The sequence below is a fragment of the Sprattus sprattus genome, assembly GCF_963457725.1.
Source record: "Sprattus sprattus genome assembly, chromosome: 4".
In the NCBI taxonomy this organism is placed as follows: domain Eukaryota; kingdom Metazoa; phylum Chordata; class Actinopteri; order Clupeiformes; family Clupeidae; genus Sprattus; species Sprattus sprattus.
The window spans coordinates 19,355,402-19,379,041 of record NC_137923.1 but is presented as its reverse complement, the minus strand read 5'-3'; the positions used below and the strand labels follow the sequence as shown (position 1 = coordinate 19,379,041).

Sequence of the window (23,640 nt, the reverse complement as noted above, 5' to 3'; positions counted from 1 at the left end):
ACAAGTTCCTTGTGTAAATTACGTGCTTACGCGTTACGTCTAAAACAGAGCATAATTCGGCCCTTATGGGCCTTAGTATCCTTGCTAGCAGAGGTATTGCTAGTCGAAAAGGGTTCTCTGTCAGAAGTGGGATTCGAACCCACGCCTCCAGGGGAGACTGCGACCTGAACGCAGCGCCTTAGACCGCTCGGCCATCCTGACTGTACATGCGCATTGTTCTCGCATTTCCCATGATGCCTTGCGGGCATTGAAAGAGTGCCTTTTAATATCTATGCTCCCATAACCGCTTGTCTTCACAACAGGGGTTACATACAGAAACAGGACACCCATGGGTTAGGTCAGACACAAATGGGTGTTTTAAGTGGGAGCTTTGAGTGTCATCTCTGTGTGTAACTCGTGTTGTATAGACAAGCGGCGGGTGTATGGATAATAAAATGTATAGCAGTCAGTCTTTCAATTTACACAAGACATGGTGGGATATGCAAAATGTAAGAGCGTCTTCAGTCAGGATGGCCGAGCGGTCTAAGGCGCTGCGTTCAGGTCGCAGTCTCCCCTGGAGGCGTGGGTTCGAATCCCACTTCTGACAGATAACCCTTTTCGACTCATAATACCTGTGCTAGCAAGGATACAAACACCCCTGGGTGGTAGTGTCTGTCATTAAGACATATCTTAAGGTGTCAGAGAGTGAGGTTTACTCACTGCACAGCTGAAGTTACCCTCCAAACCTCACTCCCATCCTGGGTCGATGCCTATTTGATTCTGAGTCTGTAAAAAAATGAAGGCTTTTGCACCCTTAGATGTCATGACAGTCCAACATTACCGTATACTGAAATCGAAGTAGTCAAAACATGCGTAACACATGATACATATTTAAAGGTTATTTAGTTCAGTTGATGTACCAGTTCTTTAACTGTATCCAGGATCATCTGCGATGGGCTTTAGACCTCCTCCAATGTGTCAAAACGGCGAACCCTCAGCTTGAACTTCATCTTGGAGAAGAGGAAGAAGTCACAGGGAGCCAAATCCAGCAAGTTTGGGTGGTAGCGAACGGCAAACATGTTGCGCATTGTGATGATGGAGCACCCAAATGTGCCACCGTTCATGTTCGGTTCAGTTTATCGCACCTTGTATGTTTACTTTGATGAATTTGAATTTTTCTGCATTCCGTTGTTGTGGCTTGTGGTGTGCAGCATTTCTTCTTCTGTCTTAGTCTAATAAGACTACAACATGTGAAAAGCAGTAACAAGGTCATTGTTGCACATTTACATCATGGCTGGCATTTGTTTACTGCTCACAGAGCATTCAATTAAAAGTCGGACAAATTACACTAGGCCTACCTCTTCCCAGAGGCCGGAGTTTTTCACCGGGTTTAACCAGTTTTAAAGCCTGACATGATACAGTATGTGTTTACTTTGAGGATATGTAGAATTGATTTAAAAGTACTCCTGCTAACATACAAAGCCCTAAACGACCTGGCTCTCAAACTACCTAAAGGAATTAGTTGTCGAGACTTAAGACATTCCTTCCTTATAGCCACAAGCATCAACAAACCCATCACCTGCTGGGCCAGCCAGCCAGCAAGCATAACTAGACATATCTGAACACATTAAAAAACAAAACAAAAAAACTATAAAACTGGGCTACAGACAGCATATGTTGTACCGTGAAGGAGTGTGACAGATCCCGGGTACAGCATACGGTAAGAGTTGCGACTGTCACCAGCCAATTGGGCACTGTTGTGCACCCTGCCACTCTTTCAAAGCTTATGACTTTAAAATGTGCACATGTACCAAACCTAACTAAATGCTAAATGCCAGCATAACTAAACATATCTAAACACATGCAAAACCCCCCAAATCAATAAAACTGGGCTACAGACAGCGTATATTGTACCGTGAAGGAGTGTACATTAAGTACAATATATATTATTGCCACCACCGACATGTTTCTCTGTTCCTTCTCTCCTTACCCCTGTAACAATAACCCTATGAGCACAGTGTATACCCACTAAACCGGTCTTGTATGTATCATGTACTGTATATACCATGTACATCTATGTGTGTTATGTACATCTACCAAATGCATGCTGTGTACAACACTTGTTGTTTCCCTTTCCCTTCTGCCACACAACCCTCCCCCATCCCCCCTTCCTATCTCCACCTGACCGACCTAAAGCAGATGGGTCCCCCCTTATGTGCCGTGGATCTGCTTAAGGTTCCTTCCTGACTAGGGTCTTTTTCCTTGCCCCTGCTTCCATTGTGCTTGCACTAAGGGGGTCCAGACTCTGGACTCTGTAAAGCGCCTTGAGACAATTGTATTGTTATGGCGCTATATAAATAAAATTGACTTGAATTGAATATCCAAGATAGTTTAACTGCATTAACTCATATCACAGATTTGTAGGAGTATTTGTAGGAGTAATGAGCCACTCTTCCCAAAAACCAGATAGATTTTTTGCCAGATAGATAAATCACACTTGTGCAATGATGGTTTGTGATTGGCACATTCAAATTACTTTCATGAAGTCTAATGCACTGCGTTCAGGCATTGGTTCGAATCCCACAATATTTTTGAGATGTTTTAATGTGGCCATTCAATTCTACCATTGTCACTCCTACTCGTAGTGTCCCACATGACCAGCAGAGGGTGAAAAGGCAAACAAGTAGTACGTAGAAGAGGATAAAAAGAGGATCCCTGCCAGAATCATTTTAGCATTTATACATTACAGCATCTAGAGAACATAAACAAACTATTGTATGTTAATGTGGGGCCAGGAGATGGAACAAATGTTAATGTAAACCCTTCCAGTTCTGACAAATATTGCAACAGTTGGCACCTTCTCAGTTGACTGCCTAAATGGTACCCATTACAACCAACTGGATCCCTGCCAGCTGTCTTCCGTCTTCAGGGAGGCTATGTGTGATAATGGTATGGCAGAAAATGGATGTTATTACAACAAACAGGTAAATGCTATTGATTGGGGTGAGAAGTTCCGCAACGATATAGTAAAAATCAGTATCTAGAAAATGTGTAACCATTCATGGCATTCAATGTCCTAAAAAGAAAACACAGGTTCTTTTCAAATGCATTCAGATGTGTCACTTTATTCCAATAAATTGTTGATGCACAAACTGTAGTAATGTCAGAATAATTTCTGTTCCTACAGAAACATGAAAGGCTTCTCAAGGTCAGACACAGCCAAATTAGCAATTCAATTGCATATTCTGCATGTCTTAGCACTGCATTTAAAATGTAATAAAATCTACAACTTTCCCCATATGAAACGGAAATATATTCAGCATGAACTTCATTTGTCAAACTAGCCAGCTTTTAAAGGTAAATTATGCAGAAATATTACAAACACCTTGGTTAAGTCGTTTAAAATACGAACCGTTTGTATGATTCAGCAACTTTTGAAATATTGGTCTATTAAAACTGACCAAGGTATTATTTGCAAATGTATGAAACATTTACTAAGTGAAGTAAACAAAACACCTCTACACCTCAAGTATGTACTTAAATCTTTCATATAAGGCCCAAGACAACTTTTACAAACAACACACGTTCTTTAAGGTAAGACAAAAATGTACAAGGACATATGCCTGAGACATAAAATGCCGCACCGACTCTTTCCATTTACAGTGTTTGGACTCAAGACAAGACAACAATATTTCATGCCCTGTATCTGTTCCTCACAAAAGACCATTTGGGCTACTTGTGTAATCTCAAAATGCTTCACCTCTCCGCAGATCTTGTCTTTTTCTGTGCCGCCAATTGGATGATCAGGTATTTCTCTAAGTAAGCACTCAATGTTGTCTTTATTCTGCTTCGTAGCCCGTCTTAGTCAGAGGGCTGTGCTCTTTTCTAAAACGCATTTTTTTAGTTTACACCAGTGAGAAAGCCTGCAAATGGATGATAGCCACCACACAACGTGACAATATCAAGCTTCAAGATCACAGAACAAAACAGACAAGCTTAGATACCTTAGTGATCTTACTAATACTCCCTCATAAGAGAGGCCACAAACTTATCGTATATGGACTGGAATATGCTGTCTAAATCTGTGATATATCCTACGATGAAATACTCTTATTGGCTAATTCCTAGGGGTGCATATATTTTTGAAGCAGTCAGAATGCACATATTCAGTTAAAATGTCCTACATTTTCACTACCATGCCTCTAATTAGTGTTTTAAAATTTTCACTCTGGACAGCAGGTCTTTGGCATGTTCATCTTAGTTTCTGAGACTGCTGTGATGAAACGCTACAGTGATTTATTTGTTCCTAACTGTGCTTCAGCATTAGCTGTTTGCAACAGCATCTTACTAAATGGAAATAGTTTGATTTGACCACATCTTGAATTGGTTATTGTACAGTATAGTTTGTGATTCTTTGCCTTCACAGAATTTCATGCAGTTTGTATTCTCTTTTCATTCATCTACAAATGCTGCTGCCAAGTTAACTCCTTTAATGTACCAGGCATGCTTGAACATACCGGTATATATATATATGTACTATTTTGCCATCCATAGTGCTCTGGTATAGTATGTACATTTATCAACGTAGCTCAGTTTGATGTGACCCAAAATGATCACGCTATCAGTTCATATCTTATTAGAGATATTGTCTTAAATCAGTGTGCTTTTACCATTCACACATCACCACAATGTATCAAAAATAGAAAATTCCTCTTGAAAACACAAATAATAAGGACAGAGTAGACAGGTACCAAACAGCTGTTGTGTAGTAGCTCCAGCAATGCAGTTGGCTAGTGAGAGCCAAAAGTGCCCACAGTTACCCTACCATTACCGCATTTTCTTTATTGTTTTTTTTTTTTTTTAATGATTAAGAGTAATTTATTGCTAGGGTTTTTTTTCTTAGCTAAATTGAACCAGTGCATGTAAAGCTTAGAAATACTGTTTAGTAATCTAGTAATATATCAGGCCCATCATGTGTTGAAAAGCACAAAGCACAATCACAGCAACAGGCTGTTTTCTTACAGGAGCCCTTTTGTCCATAGTGCGGCTCAGGTACTTTGCCTCCATAATATACTGTACTCTCTTTCTGTTCCTTGCTTATGTAACTGCTCATCATTTACCCTGTTTTGTCAAGTTAGTCCAAAGCTGCACCAAACAAGCTCTTGTTCCTGGCTCTACTTGTCAATAAGTTTGACCAGGCTCTGTCTCAGATCATTCAGATCAAATATCTTGACATCCAGGATTTCAACCACCCTGTGCACCTCGCTCTCGATGCGGTCCCTCTCCTGCAAAGAGTTGGCCAAGGACTGTTCGGCACCCTGCACTCTGCGTTCCAGCTCCACGTTGCGCATTTCAAGTTCCTTTGGAGAGCGAGAGAGAGAGACAGACAGCGGGAGAGATACAGACAGACATGGAGTGACAGAGAGAGAGAGCGATTGGGTGAATGGCTTACTGTGAGGCGTCTCTGTACTTGCAATGTGTGCACGTAGGTTTAATATGTGATTAAATCATTTTCAAGTCATGTCAAACTGGACAGAGATACAATCTCTTCAGTGGTCATGTGTTGCCTACTCAGGGCAGGATTTTAAACTCTTAACTTTCCTATTTTTTGTTTTCTTGTTACTCCATTTAGTGCATGCTCACTAGACAAAAAATATTTGGATAGCAAAGAAATCCTTTTGATTCCTGTGTGTGACTTAAGACCAGTTTGCTGTGTGGCATCTCATGTGGAGGCAACTCCTGTCATTAACAGTGAAATTTTATGACCATGTCACAAAATGATCCAGTATATCTCCATATTAAAATTTTTTTTGGCTTTCAAGCAGTGCGAAAGAAACACACAGGTATTTCCAGGGATTCCCTGTCAGTTACAATATAACTAGAACATCTCACTGTTGATGCACCATAAGTCAGTCAAAAACAATCAGATATTTGGTTCTATAATAATATATTCACCTGTATACAACTGATTACAGTACTAACTGTCTCTGCTTTCTTCATATGTTATTTCACAACCTACAACAAGCAAGGAGATGACTGGGTGGCTAAGAGCCCAGAAGTTACCTGTATTCTGTGTATGGCCTCTTCTCTCTCCTGTTCCATTTCATGGAAATCTGATTTCTTGGCCTGCAGTATACAGATTTCCTGAATGAACAAATGGAGAAATGGTTTTAATTGCGATCAACATTACTTTGATGAGTATGCCCTCACAAGGTATCAAACTCGATGCAAGGCCCAAACTTGAAAGTTCCTCCACAACTCTTTGGGTTCAGTGTCTTATGACAGCTTGTCACTTGGAATGTCTCGAGCATGATTTGAGCTGAAATGTTAGTCATCTTTCACATGTATTTACATGTAGGAAAAGGTAAATGCATACTTCAGTGTCCATCTGCAATACATGATGTGGGTAAGTAAAAGGCCGGTGCCTTCATGTTCTCTGGTTCCCTACCTCATCTTTGGCTTTCAGCAAAGCCTCCAACTCTTCCAGCGACTGAGTCAACTCATCCTTCAGCATATCACTAGGCCCGTGACCCCCATGGGCTTCCAGGTCTGCCACCTAACCATAAACAAATCAATCTATGCAGTAAACAAAATGGTGGAAAAGGGTCCCTACAAGTAAACAAAGCAATACACATGCTAAACAGAATGGCAGACAGGGCCCTTAAAGATATTCAAATCAATACACGCAGCAGACAAAATAGTGGGAAGGCCCCCCCAAAAAAAACAAATCAATAGACGTGGTAAACAAAAAGGCTGGCAGTGCCTCACTCTTATAGTGTACGTTGTGGAGGGCCACCATACCAGCTCTGATGCAAACTGAAACTTGCCGATTAGAGAACTGGGCCATGTCCCTTTGGGCAGCATGTATGCTCATTGATACCACCGTTAGATAGTGCTTTCCATGCACTTCTAGTATAGGAAAGATAGGTATAAATTATGGGCACGTAACAGCAGCACACATGAAAGCAAGACTTTGATCCAACATATATTTAAAAAAAACGTTTAGGTTTTCAAATAATGCTTACGATGGTCTCAGCAAATATGACACCACAACTTATGCCACTGACTAGATGAAGTGTTATTCTTCGTCACTAGCCTACACATTTCAGATATTACAACTGTCAATTGTCAGCATTTAATCTATTGCATGTTTTATGTAGCGTCATGTCAGTTTGTAAACAAGTGGTATATTTTCAGACGTGCTCTTTCTGTCCAGCGAACAACAGTCCTGCTCCAGCATATGCAGTAAACCAACATGGATCTTCGTTATCAAGTGAAGGGGGACTAACACCTGACTGGTTCATTGTGAGTACCCACAGTGTTAACAAATGGACAAGATCACCTTTTTCAGGTCTGCCTGACAGAGAGCCTGGAGAGTGAGAGGGATGAATTATTTTTAACTGTGTAGCATACAAAAAAATACCCCCAGAATGAGGAGCTGCCAGGTCCCTCTGGTGATTCTTCATTTCTCCTAACTAGGGCATTGAAAGTAGGATATTGCTGTCCTACAAACCGCCCTGCCCATCCCCCCTCCTCAACACCACCTCTCACTCTCTCTTTTTCTCTTTCTCTCATGCTTGCATACTCTCTCTCTCTCTCTTTTTCGGTTCCCCTGAGACGTGAACCATTTTCAACCACCTGGTCGCCTTATTCATTCCACTGAGAGAGAGGAAGAAAACTGTTGAGTGTGAACAGGGGTGTCCTTCCACGACCAGGTTCTTTCAGAGACACTGAAGTTACCCCAAGAAAATTTTTCAACAGAGAATGGTGTATAGTTGAGGGGACCGGTATGTCTCAGAGTCTCAGAAACGTTTGAAAACCAGTGCATCCAGTGGGCCCCACAAAAATAGAATTTCAGCCAGCCTTCACTTGGAATCAGATGTTTTGGTAAACCCATATGAAGTGACTGTAAAGATCAGTACTACATAACAAAGCAGCGCTTGGCCATTACCCCCCCCCCCCCCCCCCCCCCACCCCTGCCACAAAATAACTCCCTTCTGCACCTGGGAAATCTGACCTCTTCAATACCTACTAAACCTCCATCAGAACATCACTGTAGCCCCCCCCCCCCCCCCCTTCATTCCATTCAGCCAGCCTAATTACACGCTTGTAATTCATTTCATAATGGCGACGAAATAGTTTGTGAAAAGAGCTCAGCAGTCGTGGAGTGAGATCGAACTGCAAGAGCTCCAAGCGGAGGAAGAGGGAAGCTTAGAGGGGGATCCCACTTCTGACCCTTGTGAGAGATGGGGATGATAATTACGAGGTGTGTGTATGTTGCCCACCCTGAGCCCTGACACCGCCAGCGTGCCGATTAATAGGAGCGCATCTGACTCATGGCCTAATTGGAAAGAAAAAAATTAGTAATTTGGGCGGCAGATGCCACCTGCTCCACTGGGGAAAAAAAGCAGTTCCCCAGAGCCAAACAGTTTGGCATGGCCGTCAGGAACACTTAATTATCCATTTGGGACCTTAAGATAACCTTCAGAGGTTTCAGAGAATTGAAAGGATCTAAGGTTAGTCATCCTTCTCCTCATCACACTCTATCTCATTTTGGCAGAACAGCAGGCCCGGCCTTCAAAGGCGTGAATTATTCTTAATTCTTTTTTTACAACAGCAGGGTTCATTTATCACATTAGACAGCGGTTTCAAAGCAACAGCGTTTTTAAAAGGTTGTTACTGTTTGGTGTCTACTGGTGAACAGTACAGCTTGGAGGTGGGCTTAACTATTCTGAAATGTGTAATGTGTGTTTAAAATGTTTCATAATTCAAGTAATGCAAAGCAGTGTATTGGTGCATGTCTTTACAAACACTGAGGCTGAAAGGTTTGTGTCAGTGTAGGAGGACTCTCTACAATCCATCATAACTCACTGCTGATGTGTCAGTCACACTTTGACTTAGCTGAATTTCCCACCATTTTAAATGGGGATGAGGTACTCCCTTCCTGCCCCAGTTCTTTAGAGAGGCTGGTGGGTGGGGTGGGGTGGGGTGGGGTGGGGTGGGGGGGAAGAGGCAATTCACTCCAGAGGGAGCCAGCCAGTGCATTATCAGTTCACCCTTAAGGATGCGGGAGAGACCAGCCTATCAGATAAAGGCCTCCCCTCAATCAGGCTGATAAATGAGGGAATGAAGCCGTTGTCTGTTTGGATGGAGACGCACCGATCCACTGCAACATCCGATCTATCCGGGCACTCTTCTGATAATCAAGCTAAAATGGCTCTGAGTACATCCTCTCACCTGGTCTCGCAGTCTCTCTGTCTCGTCCTGGTAGGCGACGAGCTGCTTCTTCCATTGTTCCACATTAGCATTAGCTTCATGCAACGCTGCCACCAGCTTAGCATTGCTGTCCTGCAGGGTGAACAGCTCGGTCTCCAGGTTCATCTCACAGATTGACCTGAGTAAATCCATAAAACCAACACTGATCATTCAACACTGATCCAAATTAAAATCTGCTGATTCAAACTTAAGCGCACTTTGATCAACTAAATGTATCTTTTGACATTCAGTGAATTTTGCCCTTTGTCTGATTTAAAACACACTAGGTAGCTCACTTAAATTGACTATTACTTTCTAATAACATTAGTTATTAGCATTTTCAGTATCACTTCAAAGTGAATATATTCTGTTCAGACAGGTAACAGAAACCAAGCTTTAGTTTCATAGAATAAGCTCACATGACAAGGAGGAGATATTATATTTCCACATCAATCATGTATTTGACCTTTCTGAGTTTTTACTTTTGGCATCCATACAAAGTCCTCATTTTCATTTGATCCCACTATATTCACCCTATATGCCCAGATATTTCCCCATATTTGAAATGTATGTGTTATTATTCTTTTGTGTGTCTTCTTACATGTTCGCCAGTTCAGTGTGTTTCTCGCTTTACGAACTGTGTTCTATATATTCTGCTATAAGAAATTCTCCTGATCTAAAAACATAACAATTTTGTGTGGCTGAGTGACTACACTAAGAGCCTGTGCAAGACGTACAAGAGACCTTCTTGCATGAACTGCCATTACACAAATCTCAGAGGAAGGAACAGTCAAGTGGCTCACCATGACAACTATGGTGATGGAAAAGAAAAGAAAAAAAATTACAAAAAGAAAAACTAAAAAAAATCTGCATCCCTGTGATGATAGCCTTTTATCGCAGACAAAGGAACGTCTGCTGGTCAGGGCTGCTGGCTGTGACCACCTCTTATGAGGGTCACATACAGCATTGATGTGTATGACTCAGACCTGCTAATGACCCCTCATTTCCCTGTCTATGGGCACTTCCTGGACTGAAAAGGCTGAATGTGCGACGAATAATGGCATGGTTTGTGGTGTGTAACCATGACAACAGAAGCAGATTTTGTAGGGTGAATTTTGAGGGTGAACTGTAGTCTAGAACATTCTAAACCTGACATTTGTAAAAGGCTATGGAACTGGTACTGTAGTAAGATAGTGTATTAGATTCTGTTCCAATAGTTTGAGTATTATCAGTCAGGAATGTTTTCTCCCTGTATATCTACTGTTGTCACAGACACATTTTCCATAGATTTCTTTCCATATGGTTTATTCCCATTCCGTAGCATTAGGGTTTGTGTTTGGGAGTGGAAAGTTTCTAAACAATGGTTGCCTCCCCCACTGTGGTGAATATTGTGGACAAAAGGGCACTGCTCAGCGTAGGCACATACGGTCGCTAGCACACCCTCTGGAGCATGCCTCACGGGGCCCAATGGCCCTCTGTCAAGGTGCCTCCATGATGCAACTTTGTCAGAGTAGGCTGTATGTGTAGTCATTAACTTGGTGACAACCTAAATTGATTAAAGGTAAAGGTGCTTGCTTTTTAGCACACATTTTTGTCCGAAGTAACTTACATTGAACCTGGGTCGACTGCTTATAAGGCATCAATGCTGTGGGCTGTTAATTTACCGTTGACATGGACCGTAGCAATAGTCACACAATTCGATCAAGGACTATCCTGTTATGGAACTAAGTAATTCAAATGTATAGCATGATTCATATGACTTGCTTATAACTTCTATGATTTTCATCAAATTATTCTATTAAGTCAAGAAAATATTTATTAATACGCTTCCTTCATTGCAATCTCATTAGGTTTTAGGGAATAGGTGTGTTATGAGTTATAAAAGCTGTGTGAAACAGAGTAAGATAGCAATGCAAGGTCGTCGTAGAGAGCTGGTTACCCTTCAGACAGCATCTTCTTGATGCGCTCCTTCTCAGCGTTGAGTGTGATGTCAGCGCTCTGGCTGCGGAACAGTTTGTCTTCAGGGCCGTTGGCACACATCACTGGAGGAGACTGCAGCTCGTCACACAAGTCCTGCGAGACCAGCCACGAGACAACTTATCAAAGAACATTAACATTAACCTGTTCATATGAACTTGGAGAACCACACAATACACACTGACGCTAGAACTAATTTGTTATAAGCACCAGCTCATACACTGTTACTCTTGTTTGCATTTGTCCTACAACCAGAGTTTAGGTATGATGTATGTAACTGCATTTACATATGATCATGACATGTCAGGTCTTTGCCTACTTTAGACTCTGATACTGTAGCTACAGTTCCATCCAAAGCAGCAAGAAACCTCGGGGTCATTATTGATGACCAACTGACCTTCACAGCGCACATCGCCTCTGTCTCTAGGTCGTGCCGCTTTGCGCTATACAACATCTGCAAAATCAGGCTGTACCTAACCCAGTATGTCACCCAGCTGCTGGTGCAAACCTCGGTGAGTTCCCGCCTTGACTACTGCAATGCCCTCCTAACGGGCCTGCCGGCTTGCATGGTGAAACCACTACAGATGATCCAGAATGCACCGGAGCGTCTGGTGCTCAACCAACCAAAGAGGGCACATGTCACCCCGCTACTCATTGAGCTCCACTGGCTGCCGGTAGCTGCTCGCATTACCCTACCTTCAAAAAGCTCTTGAAGACCTTTCCTAACTGGCATCTTGGCTTAACTTGCACTTGAGCAGTGACAGTCCCGCACATCTTTTTCTTTTAATGTCGTTTTCTATTTCTTAAAAAAAAAAATATATTTATTGTTACACCAGGTTTTATTGCTCTAAGCTTGACTGTTCTCTCCCTTGTACGTCGCTTTGGACAAAAGCGTCTGCTAAATGACTAAATGTAAATGTAAGCTACAGAAGCATATTATAAACATATTGTTAGATCTACTAGACTAGATCCCACCTACCGACTAAGAAAATAAAGCAGAGCTCAGCAAGTGGGATTGGGCAGGAAGTGTGAGAAATGTGCTAGTTGCCTGAACTCACTTGTTTTTAAGCACTCTCAGTTATTTCCTGGGAGCTGCCCTTCAAAAACTAAAAACTGTCCAGGGGGGCCTGCTCTTTCAAAACATTGTGTGCTTTCATAATATCCTGGTTTTTTCACCGGGTCCTTAAAAAATGACCAACAGTTAAAAAAAATATTCTAATAATAAAATGACTACTAACGGGGGTTAAAACCATTACTCATGTATACAAAATCACTACCTGCATTAATAAGTTTCAAGTTTGAAGTTTGGTTTGGTGTGAACAATATCACCAGACAACCGAAGGCAATACCCTCTTGCATCATGTCACATTTCATGATGCTGGAAAAGGGAAACACACCAGATCACATTCGTTCCCCCCCCCCCCATCTTTTCTCTGTGTCATGTGGCACACTCTTGCCACCAGGCCGTCCTCTGAGGGGAGTGACCTGCTTTCCCCATCCCCTCTGCTTCCCTCCACTATCGCCAATGTTGCAGGAGAAGAATCCTCACCCTGGGAGGCGTCTGCTCGCTGCGATAATGCAACAGTTCTCACATTTTTCTTCTCTCTCAGATCCCATCACACTACACTATAATAGACCACAGTGCTTTCTTTGATATATATTCCGGGACTCAGGAAGTCATCAGTGTGAAAGGCTGACACCAAAACACATCCCGTCCTTTTAGATTCGGCTCTGGACTCTAGTATCCTATATGCTGACAGTAAAACCTTGCCTTGTTGTGACATTTGCTTCAACTGTTGACAATGACAAGGAATTCTAGAATAACAGAGTTTTTACATGAAAGAAAACGTATCTATCCATGCTCTGTAACATGCTTATCTGATAGTGATACATGCTGAGCACAAACTTGTTATAAAGGCTTTATAAAAGGCTTTAGCCTACCATCATTATTACTGAGATGACCTCTAAGGCTTACCTGTGAGAACTGGAGCAATCCCATAATTCCATATTGTGGCAAGGGGATAAAGGCAACAAAAACATTCATAGAAGTCAGCCTTACTGCCATCAAAAGCACCTCAACTATGTTCCCTACATTTTCCATGTCGTACAAAATTGTACTAACTGCATGGAATCTAAATATGTTTCTTTTGTTAGACATGAGGAGTGTCCATACTGTCATGTGAGTACACTTAAAAGCAAGTGTCTTTGTTTTCTCCTTCCTGACAGACATCTTAAACAAACAGAGTTGAATGGCATGAGAAAGGGGGAGAGGGGGACCGATAAAATATAAGAGAAACTCTGAGGTGAAAAAAGCCCTTCTTCACCTTCTCCTTCATAGATTTGATGGGATACTGTGCTCACTAAGATGACCTGATAAAAAAAGGAAACATCATCTGCAAACCTCCACCAGCATAGGGAGGTGCCAAGCAGAGTGCCATACTCTTGGTCGCAGTGCAAGATAATTTTACCCGCGCCCTAGTTCTCTGCTTGCTTCCCTGAGAGACGAATGACCCAGCTCATCTTTCTCACTTCCTGCGTCTTACACTCCCTCTCCTTTCCTCTGTGGCCCCGTCAGCACCCCCAGGGGAGGACTGCGGGGATAACAGATTTACCACTCACTTTGTTTGCACATAGAAAGTAATTCTTGTGATCCCTGAAATGTAAAAATACCTCAAAAGTGTAGAAACCTATCTGTTTTTAACGATGCTGCTGACATTGAACTGGTCTGGCGCAGAAAATGAGAGTTTTGTAAACAGAAAACACTGAGGGGGTGATGGAAAAAAATAAAGAATTGTTTGACAGGCCATGAATACTGCCTTGTCTGCTGCCTGTCTAGAATTGTCTATGTTCCTACAAGAATCCCATACCTATCTACTTTAACAGCAGTCATAGGTCATCATCATCACAGGTATTCTTACCTGAGGGGCAGCAATGCTCAGGCCAGGGTTATTCATTTCCATCTTTTCCTGGGACTTTTCTCTTGCCAAGCGGGCACCGTCCTTCACCTCATTGAAGCGCTCTGAAAACTGACAGCAAAAAGCCGTGGACTGATCTATAAATGTGTGATTTGAGTTAAAACCCATCATTGACTGATGGGTCACTTATGAGAACCAAAATGAGTGTGAGATAAACTATAACAGGTATTTCTAGGCACTGACTCCTAAGGAAGATGCTGAGGGCTATTATACAGAGCACTCCGCCCAAACGCATTCCTTAATAGTATAGAATTGCCAGTGTCTATCTAGTGTAATATTGAATAGCTCCAACGTTGTGTTGTTTAGTAATCATAAACTAAAGCTTTTAGCTTATTGTAAAATTAATTAACCAATCTGGAAACTTCCAGGAAACACTTTTTCACCTGCCATTCATTTAGAATGCGCACAGCCCACTGAAGGAAAGGGGTAGACCCCCCTTTAGTGGCTAGCTGGCGCAAGGACTATAAAAAGCATGGACATTGTACATTAATTTAAAACTGAAGGAACTAAAAGGAACTACAGCATTTAACCAAATACGGGTCGGTCCTGGGTAGACCGGGCCGATATTCTGTTTATTATTTACTGTATGCTCTGGCTCCAAAAAGCACAAAATCTGGCTTTATTTCAACAGAAGGGCATGATGCTATGCTTTCCATGCTTTTTACAGTCATTGCCCTGGCGGAGGTTAGATAGGGCTGCTAACATTGCTGACAGCAGCTTTAAGGGGCCAACCAAGGAGTCTTCAGCCAGTCCAGCTGTGCCCTCCCCTCACCCTTCCGCCGCTCGCGGAACACAATGTAGAGTTGATCTGGGCCTTCATCCCACTAATCTTTCTACTGGTCAATCCATCATGTTGTAAGATACCTAAATGTCCAGGCAGTAAGCTAGCTGGGGAGCAGATGGGTCGCCAAATGAATGCTAAAAGGTTCTTAGCTAAGGGTTCTCTGCTCGTTTCTGATGTTCCGTGTTTGCTCTTTTACATGGTTGTATCAGAGTTATAGTCTTGGATTTACCATGTCATATCCTGGTAATTTAAAAAGGAAATATTTTTTTCCCCCTGTGAAATATGAATATCTCATTCTGACTAAGATACATTTAATAAGATATCAGCTGATGACTAACAAGTTTTTCAGGAATTTATTCTGAAGTTTAGAGGACAATATTGCTTGATTTATTTCTAATGGCAAGGGCACCCCTAATAATTTAATAAGGAAATATGACTGAAACTGGACTGAGCTTTGTCTCACTACTAAATAACATCCAGACGATAACATCAATTCATGACCTCTGTGAGGTTTGTCAAGAAACAAGAAACGGTTAAATGTAGAGGAGAACTATGGTCTCTAAGAGGGTGAGAACTATGGTCTCTAAGAGGGTGAGAACTATGGTCTCTAAGAGGGTGAGAACTATGGTCTCTAAGAGGGTGAGAGCTATGGTCTCTAAGAGGGTGAGAACTATGGTCTCTAAGAGGGTGAGAGTTATAGTTCCTAACAGGGTGAGCTTACCTGATGAAGCTGCTGCTCGGTGGCAAAGCCTAGGCCGTAGACGGTGTTGGCTCGGCTGTCAGCCCATTGGCCGAACTTCTGGGAGGTTTTAGTGAAGCTCATGTTGGGTGAGATTGTGCTGTTGATAATCGCCTGTGGAACAAGCGAGAAAGATACAATGAGACCCGACACTAGGTACATGTTTCAAAGAAGAAGAAAGAATATGGAAAAATATAGATCGTAGATGTTTCTGCAAACCAGCTGTTGGAGCTCATGGTTTATCATTGAAAATCTAAAAACATCTACTAACTTGTCACCTTTGCTTCAATAATTCATTTTCCTATGAGAGAGTGTACTATGAAATCCACAAAAACAACACATCAGTGGAGATCTGGGATCAGAGCAGTCATTGTCCCCTTTCACCTCAGACATACATAACTAAATGTTATTTATTTTAAAATCACACTAGGGCAACAGCAGCTTAGGGAGACGATGATTGTTTCCCCCTCATGCAACAAATGATTACCCTAGCCAATGGAGCAGTCACATGACTAACCAGACAACCCCATTGCCACAAATACAGTTCACACATCTGGAAAAAGAAGAATGTTTCTGAGAGGTCATGTTGTCTTTCACAACACCTTCAATAACACTTCAGATGTGTCTTAAGTCAACTGTGGAGCAGAACCCTTCTACAGACATTGTACACACACATGAAAGCTGTCTGTGTTTGTTGGGGGTTGTCTATTGAGCACAAGGTCACCATGGTTACAGAATCTAGGTCAGACCAGAGGTGGTAGATGAATCTGAGATGGACTCCCCTGTCTGATGGTAATCCACATGAAGCTTAGGCTTAAGGACACTCACACAGAGGCTAAATCTATGCTCTTTATCACTCGTTTTGCTCGTTCGATTTCTCCACTTGTCTCCTGCCCTTCCATTAATCCTTTGTGTCCAATACTGACAGGGTTTTGACTTCACAAAAACAATAAGCATATCCACTAACATTAGATTATTTCTTTCACAGTTGGTCAAATTTATTCACTTAGTTTTGATTCAAGGATATTAGCAGATAAAAGCATGTTACCTGGGAAACATTTGACACAGATACTGAACATTGAGAATGTCCACTTGAAAACCCACTAAAGCTCACATACATTAAATGCAGTTTCACCATTTAAACCTTTGGCTGGACAGAGGCCTTCAGAGGGATGTTTTCCATTCCTGACTTGTGCTGTGGTCAGCACTAATGAGTGGAGCGTTTTCTCTCCCACACAGCCCTAATGAGCACTACAGGAGAGCATAAAAATAGTCTAGCCACACCCTTTAATCATAGTCCCAAAAGAGCCTGCTCATTTACGAATTGATCAAAGCTTTGCTTGGATTTACGTCACAACTCCCCCCACACAACAACTTTAACAGTGGTCTCATTGGATCTATGTCACTTTGTTACTATGTTACTTCCAATCAGTGAGTTTTGGCTTTCTCATGGAGGGATTTAATCATCAAAACCCCCGGAGACATTAGTTTCTGCTTTTGAGGTGGCACAAGTTTGGGTGATCTGTCAGGTGATGCCACTGATGTCAGGCAAGGTCAGTGTACTCACCTTAGTCCCGCCCACACTGATGATGCGGTACACATTCCGATTGGCATCGTAAAAAAAGGAGACGGTAACGGCATGCTTGCTGGCAGGGATCCAGTTGCGCTTGGTGGCCGGATCAATCTGGAACACATGAGCTCTCGCGCTGAAGATTGGCTGCTCCCTGAGAAAGAGATGACAAACAATGACTCAGACAAATAGATACACATGTGGAAGCAATTGAAAGAGAAATAAAAAAAATTAAAACAAGATAAAGAAGAATGGAGAAAGAGGGACACAAAAAAGGTGACAAGAAAGCAAAACATGAAAAGTGGAACGAGACTGTCTTCTGCGTTATGTAATCTGTCCCCTTGATATCCGCCTGGGCCCCATGGCCTTTAGCTACATGAGCCTTGCCTGAGCCTGGGATGGTAATGACAGGGTAACTCGAATCCTCACATGATTTAAGCATGGGGAGCTCAGCTACCTCAGGCAAACTATGCCCCCTGGATCCCCATCTCCCTCCATTGACTTGATGTTAGACCGTGAAACTGGCTACTTCTCACTGAACACTTCATTTAGAAAAAAGAGCCAAGTACAAAGCCAAACTGTTTTCAGTCAGTATGCTGTACATAGAGCTAAGGAAAAACATTTCTTAGCCTCACCACATCAGAAGAGGTTTTGTAATAAATGTCTCATAAAAGTGACATCTTATGGTTCATGATGGTCCCAAAAATCCAGGTGCTGTTTAATAGTGTAATGGAGTAATTTAGCCTTCTGGAATAACCAGAAGAGGGCACTCAGTTTTGGCCATACATTCACTTCCTGTTTTTGCCCATGTAACCACAGAGTATTCGTATCCTAGATACGGTGGTAAATATTTGAACTGTGGTCGCAGGACTGTGTGCTCTGGCTGGCGCCGGTGGGAAAAAGTGGAAAAAACTGGTGTAAATCGAAATGACTGACACAACACGAGGGAGTGCTTGAAGCAGCTGGAAAGTGAATATGAGGTCGTCATGAAATACTGGCAGACATAAAGGGATAACCCCCCCAGTCAGACCACACAAACAGAATCAGCCACTACAAAGAAGAGAGGGTGAAGTAAGAGGGATTATCAAGAACTAGAACACGGCAGAAAACAAGGCCCCTGAAATCTATTTATTCTGAGCTTTCAAAGATGGCACACCATTTTTGACACATGAGGTTCCAACAATTAAACACATATTGTTTGTGTTGAGTAAGAACAAACAGGACTGCAAGCTGTGAGAATCCTGTCTCATAATATTAGGAGAAATAAGATCAAAGGAACAACAAAAACAGCTTTGCTCCATTTCTTTGGCTTGGCAGCAATAACTCAACCATCTTGGGAGTTTTGATACCCATTCGAATTCCAAACTGAAAAAGAAAGCCTTTCATCAATCGATAACACTTTTTCAACCATGTCTCTGCCCCATCTCCCATCACTTTCCTGTAAATCCCCACCCCCCGTCTTCTCAATCTGCTCCATTTCCACCTTCAGGCTTGAAGCACCATGGCTCTCAGGCCTCCGTCTGAGCCCCCCGGTGCTGCACTGCTCTGTGCTATGCTATGCTGTGCTGTGTGCCAGCCTGCAGTTAAAGCGCCTGTGTAATTCTCCTTCTCATCGCTCCGTAATCTCCTCCGTGCTCGTCTCTGGAGCCCCCGCCACTTAATCGGCTTTCGGAGGATGGCTCCTGCAGTCACTGATCAGGCCAGGGTGTGGGGGTGTTGTTATGGTGGTGGCTGGGATCACCTTCCACAGCCCAGGCCACCCGGCGCCATAAGACCACCTGAGCCAGACGTCTCCAGTCACCCTGGCCACATGACAGGCATGCCAACTGGGCAGGCTTCAACCTCGGAGACCCAGAGAACTCCTGCTGGGCACAGGCTTTTAAACCCCATGCCCAGCTCAGGAAGCCAAAGGCACTGTGAGCCAAAAAAAAGTGTGTATGTGTGTGTGTGTGTGTGAGGTACTGGTATTGTGGGCCCCCAGAAGTGTCTGTGTGTGTAAGTGTGAGCGTGTGAGTCTGCGTGTGAGGAACAAAAAATTGTGGGCCCTCAGAAGTGTCTGTGTGTGTGTGTGAGTGTGTGAGTCTGTGTGTGAGGTGCTGATATTGTGGGCCCCCTGAAGTGTCTGTGTGTGTTTCGTGTTTACGTAGATCTGCTCACAGTCTTTCGCCCTCTATCCCTTGGTATTAGCTGATTGGCAGGGGCTTAGACAGGGGCATCCATGCCCACAGGCCTGTTTGTTGTGCTTTGATGTGCTGACCACTGTAGTGACCAGTCTTCTAACTTCAAACAAATGATAAACCAGACCAGACCACCTCCTCCCAAATCCTGATAGGAACACCTAGACACTCTTTTAAGACACTGTACAAATGCTTCAATTTATTTTTGAAACACCTCTGACCCAGTTTGCTTCAAAGTCAATTTCACTGGCCAAGTACGGCCCAGGAGCCAGGTAGACAGCCTTCTTCTGGGGATCTATGGTTATGGTTATGGTATTTAGCAGACACTTTTGTCCAAAGCGACTTACAAAACATACAAAATATATGAAAATGGTAGTTATATTAGCCCACTGAAAAAAATATCAAGAAACAATATTAGGTACCAATTAATAACAATAACAGATACTATAACTATAGAGTAGGCCTCAAACAAATTAGCTAATTGGACAGATGATGAGAGGTGATGAGTGTGAACATGGTGGTCTGATCCCTCCACCCTCCACCTCACCTCCTGACAAATGCCCTTCATATCAACACCTCCCAGCCAGGTTCGGAAAACTCCACAGCTCAATGGACTATTGAGGCCATGCACAATAACCCACTCAGTAGCAGTTTATGTTGTCTACATCCAAGTTATATGAACCACTCACAACGTTTGACTGAAACTTCTAGAATAATCACCAGGACTTTAATTATGGCAGTTAACATTACGACTCTCTCAGCTCTGGGATATTTTTTTTAATTACGTGTAATACCAATCACTTAACAGCTGTACAGTTCTGGCAGGCTGGGCAGAAAGGCAATGCTGGGCTAAAGCATAGATATGCTTGGAAAGCATGGGTAATTGGTAATCACTGTATGGTGAATGTGTTTGTTAATTACATGACTGACTCTAACAGGTCCATCTTCCTCTGCCCTTAAGATCATACGCAAGCAGGTCATAAAGCATTTATCGGTCACTGTCAAACACAATCACATAAACCTTCAGGTAAATCATTTGCCACCTGGCAAGCAAAATAACCTTCAGAAAATACCGACCACTGTAGTACAGACAAATACAAACATTAAAGATTAGTCTCAGCAGGTCATTAAAAATGTAACCATCGTATCGGGATCAATGTCTGTCTGTGACAGATGCACTCTTCCAGTGATTAATACACTTTTATTGTTAGCGATGCTCACGTGATGATTGGATGGATAATTGGGTGCTATGGCTTACTATGCCAGCGAGTGCCACCGCTGGGCTGCCAACACTTATTAAGACATGAGACACATTATGTGCCAGCTCACCTCTGCGCTGCATTACACCAACTTTAGAGAGAGAGAGTTGCTTTTAGTAAACTGAGCAGGGCAATTGAAAATAAGCAGACGTTCTGCAGTCCATTATCCCATTGAAACTAGGGGTGGGTATTGCCAAAGAAGTCACGATTCGATTCGTATCACGATTCACATGCCACAATGCGATTCTATCACGATGCATCGCGATACTTGAATTATTGCGATGCATTGCGAATTTTCACTGAACACTGTTAGAAAAAAATGAAGCCATTACCAGTGGCTGACTGGCTGTGTATGATCTGGATAGTGTGTTCAATTGATAACTCAAAGCAACTCAGTTCATACATAGCTGTATTTATTTAAACGACTTTTGGAGGTTACTTAACACAAATATTATTATTACTGGATACACTGCATGTTTTGTTTATGAATGACTTGTCGCAGTATCGCGCGGCCGGAAATGCTTGATGTTCGCCAACCATTCATGCAATTAAAAAAAAAAAAAAAAAAATTTTTTAAATTAATAATCGATACTTGGCGTCAACAATCGATGCAGTAGATCGTGAAAATTAGAATCGCGATGCATCGTCATGACGATTATTTGGCACACCCCTAATTGAAACTATGGTGGCCTAATGACCAGACAAATAACTAATGGCCAGTCATACTTCCAGGGTTCTTTCTCTCTATCTCTTTATCTCTAAACTATGACAAAGCGTCAAGGAGGTGGTGCTGAGCAGCTCAGAGTGAGGCTGGTGAATTTTAGGTCCTCAATCTGGGGCAACTCATTCATTCAGCGTCCTGAGAGCAGTTGACCCTGGGATGGGACCGATCAAATTTAGGATCTGAACCGACCCAAATCAGGACCAGATCCAACCTGGAGTGACTGACTATCTGGGCACCAGGATGGAGGCTTAGCCCACAAATGGTAATACAGCATTGTGACATGTAAAAAAAAAAAAAAAAAAAAAAAGGACCACTTGGAAAGAAAAACCTTGTTGAGAAACGCCTTTGTCTGTCAGTGCAACAAGAAGGAAGAAGAGGGACAAATCATCCTGGTTCTTGATACTGGCATGGCAGGTAGAGTTTTGGAGGCAAATCTTCTGTTTGAGACCAAAGCATTGCACAAATGTTTTTTATTTTATTTATTTAAACTGAGACTCAAGGTCATCTCTCCACAGCAAACCGTTTACAAGAAGCAAACCTCAAACTTGGTAGAGCTTGTCAAACTTGAAATAGTCCATTATTTTGCAATAGAACAATTATGCTGGAGTCTTGTCAGAACCATCAAAGCCATATTGACTTAATTGCTGTATTTGTTCTTTTGTGGTGCCTCAAGGCACTGCATATCTTTTAAGTGAGTACTTGTTTCCAGAATCGCAATGAATGGCAAAAATGAAAACCTCAACAACAGAAACAGAAATGACCAAGGCTATTATCAAACCAGTTTTCTGTTTTTAACCCCAGAACATACATCGAGAAAAAACAGAAGAAAGGAGAAAAGTCCATAAGCATAAAAAAGAAGAATGTCCTCGCAGCCTACCTTTCTCTGTGTAGTGGAAACATGCTTACAGGATCGGAGTGGGACCTTTTCTGGAGCAAAAGGGAAGGGGGAGTCAATGGAGGTTACACTTCACCAGAAAAGACCGAAATTACAGTTTATGATAATGCACATATATAAACACACAGACACACACATGCATATTCGTCTTTTGTTGAAGACACGAACACAGGACTCGTTAGACCTGGAATCAATTTGGTCTAATAACACCACGGTCCTAAATTAGCCTTGTTGGTTGTCCTCATTCAAAGTATGAGTTATAACTGTAGCCTGTAGTCTTAAGCCTTATAAAACCTAACCTGAAAACATGATAAACGAATCGTACATTATTTTTGATGCATTTCACTGAAATAACAGGGCATGCAGCAAGATAGCATAGAGTAAAAAATGTCCTTAATTATAATTATAGCCTAATCGGTATCCTTCACTCAACAAGAACGCGTGCATAAAAAGTGAGAACTAACTTACAGTAACCTAACTCTTATACGACATGCTACTACCTGTAACGGCAAATTGAAGAAATCATACAAAAGGCTTGTTAGATTAAAGGAAGACAAATCTCACTGCTGCCCAGCCTTTATGCCAAAATGTAACCTATTAGACTATGGACAAATGAACATTGCGTCAAATGTTAGGCAGCAGACTTATTGAAGGCTATTCCATCATAATTGAGCAGTGATGTGTTAACGTGAAGACAACTTACCACATTTCGTTGTGAATATCAACAGGATCTTATGTTTGTTCAAAGTATTAACTCAGGTGACTGGTGTATTAGACATAAAATTCTTCTTGTCCGGATACGGATGCTTTCCAATTATCGCCTAGGAATCTCTCTGCAAAGGGCAATATTTCGCTTTACACAACAACGAAAACGGGAATTTACCCTAAAGATACAGCCGAAGCCCCACTTTCCACTAACACCACATGAATTATTTCATGTAAGTAGATGCAGAACTGTGCCGTGTAAAAATGGTTGATGTAGATTCATCTTGAGCACTTCTCTCTCCTTGGTTTCTTTTCTTTCTTTCACTGCACTTCGGTAACCTTGCGGGGCAGTGCACGTTTGTCGACTGGCGAGGTATTCCTGACACTGCAATGCTGTCAAAGAGTCCAATGAACTTGCTGTGATGCGTTGGTAGAGTTAAATACTGGAGCAGTTGTTACTTTTGATTTTCGTTTGATTTGACGCCTCCGACGAATCAAGGCACAGTGGCACACTGTTGTGCCGATCTTCACTCAAGCTGCCTTTAAAAGCCTCACTACCTCCCCCTGCTGGCTTCGCCACGTTCAGCTAACCCATGCCGCC

At 42.3% G+C, this 23,640-nt stretch overlaps 1 protein-coding gene across 1 annotated transcript; it reads right to left on the bottom strand.

Moving 5' to 3' along the window:
* Positions 1-3,096: 3,096 nt before the first annotated feature.
* LOC308363839 (homer protein homolog 3) lies at positions 3,097-23,532 on the bottom strand. Its single transcript, XM_080836719.1, has 10 exons — positions 23,038-23,532; positions 22,317-22,366; positions 17,277-17,433; positions 15,692-15,823; positions 14,130-14,237; positions 11,174-11,307; positions 9,217-9,373; positions 6,428-6,535; positions 6,043-6,123; positions 3,097-5,339 (listed from the first exon to the last, which is right to left on the bottom strand). The coding sequence occupies exons 2-10, from the start codon at positions 22,337-22,339 to the stop codon at positions 5,154-5,156; spliced, it is 1,086 nt and encodes a 361-aa protein (XP_080692845.1). The 5' UTR covers positions 22,340-22,366; positions 23,038-23,532; the 3' UTR covers positions 3,097-5,153.
* Between the last annotated feature and the right edge of the window lie 108 nt (positions 23,533-23,640).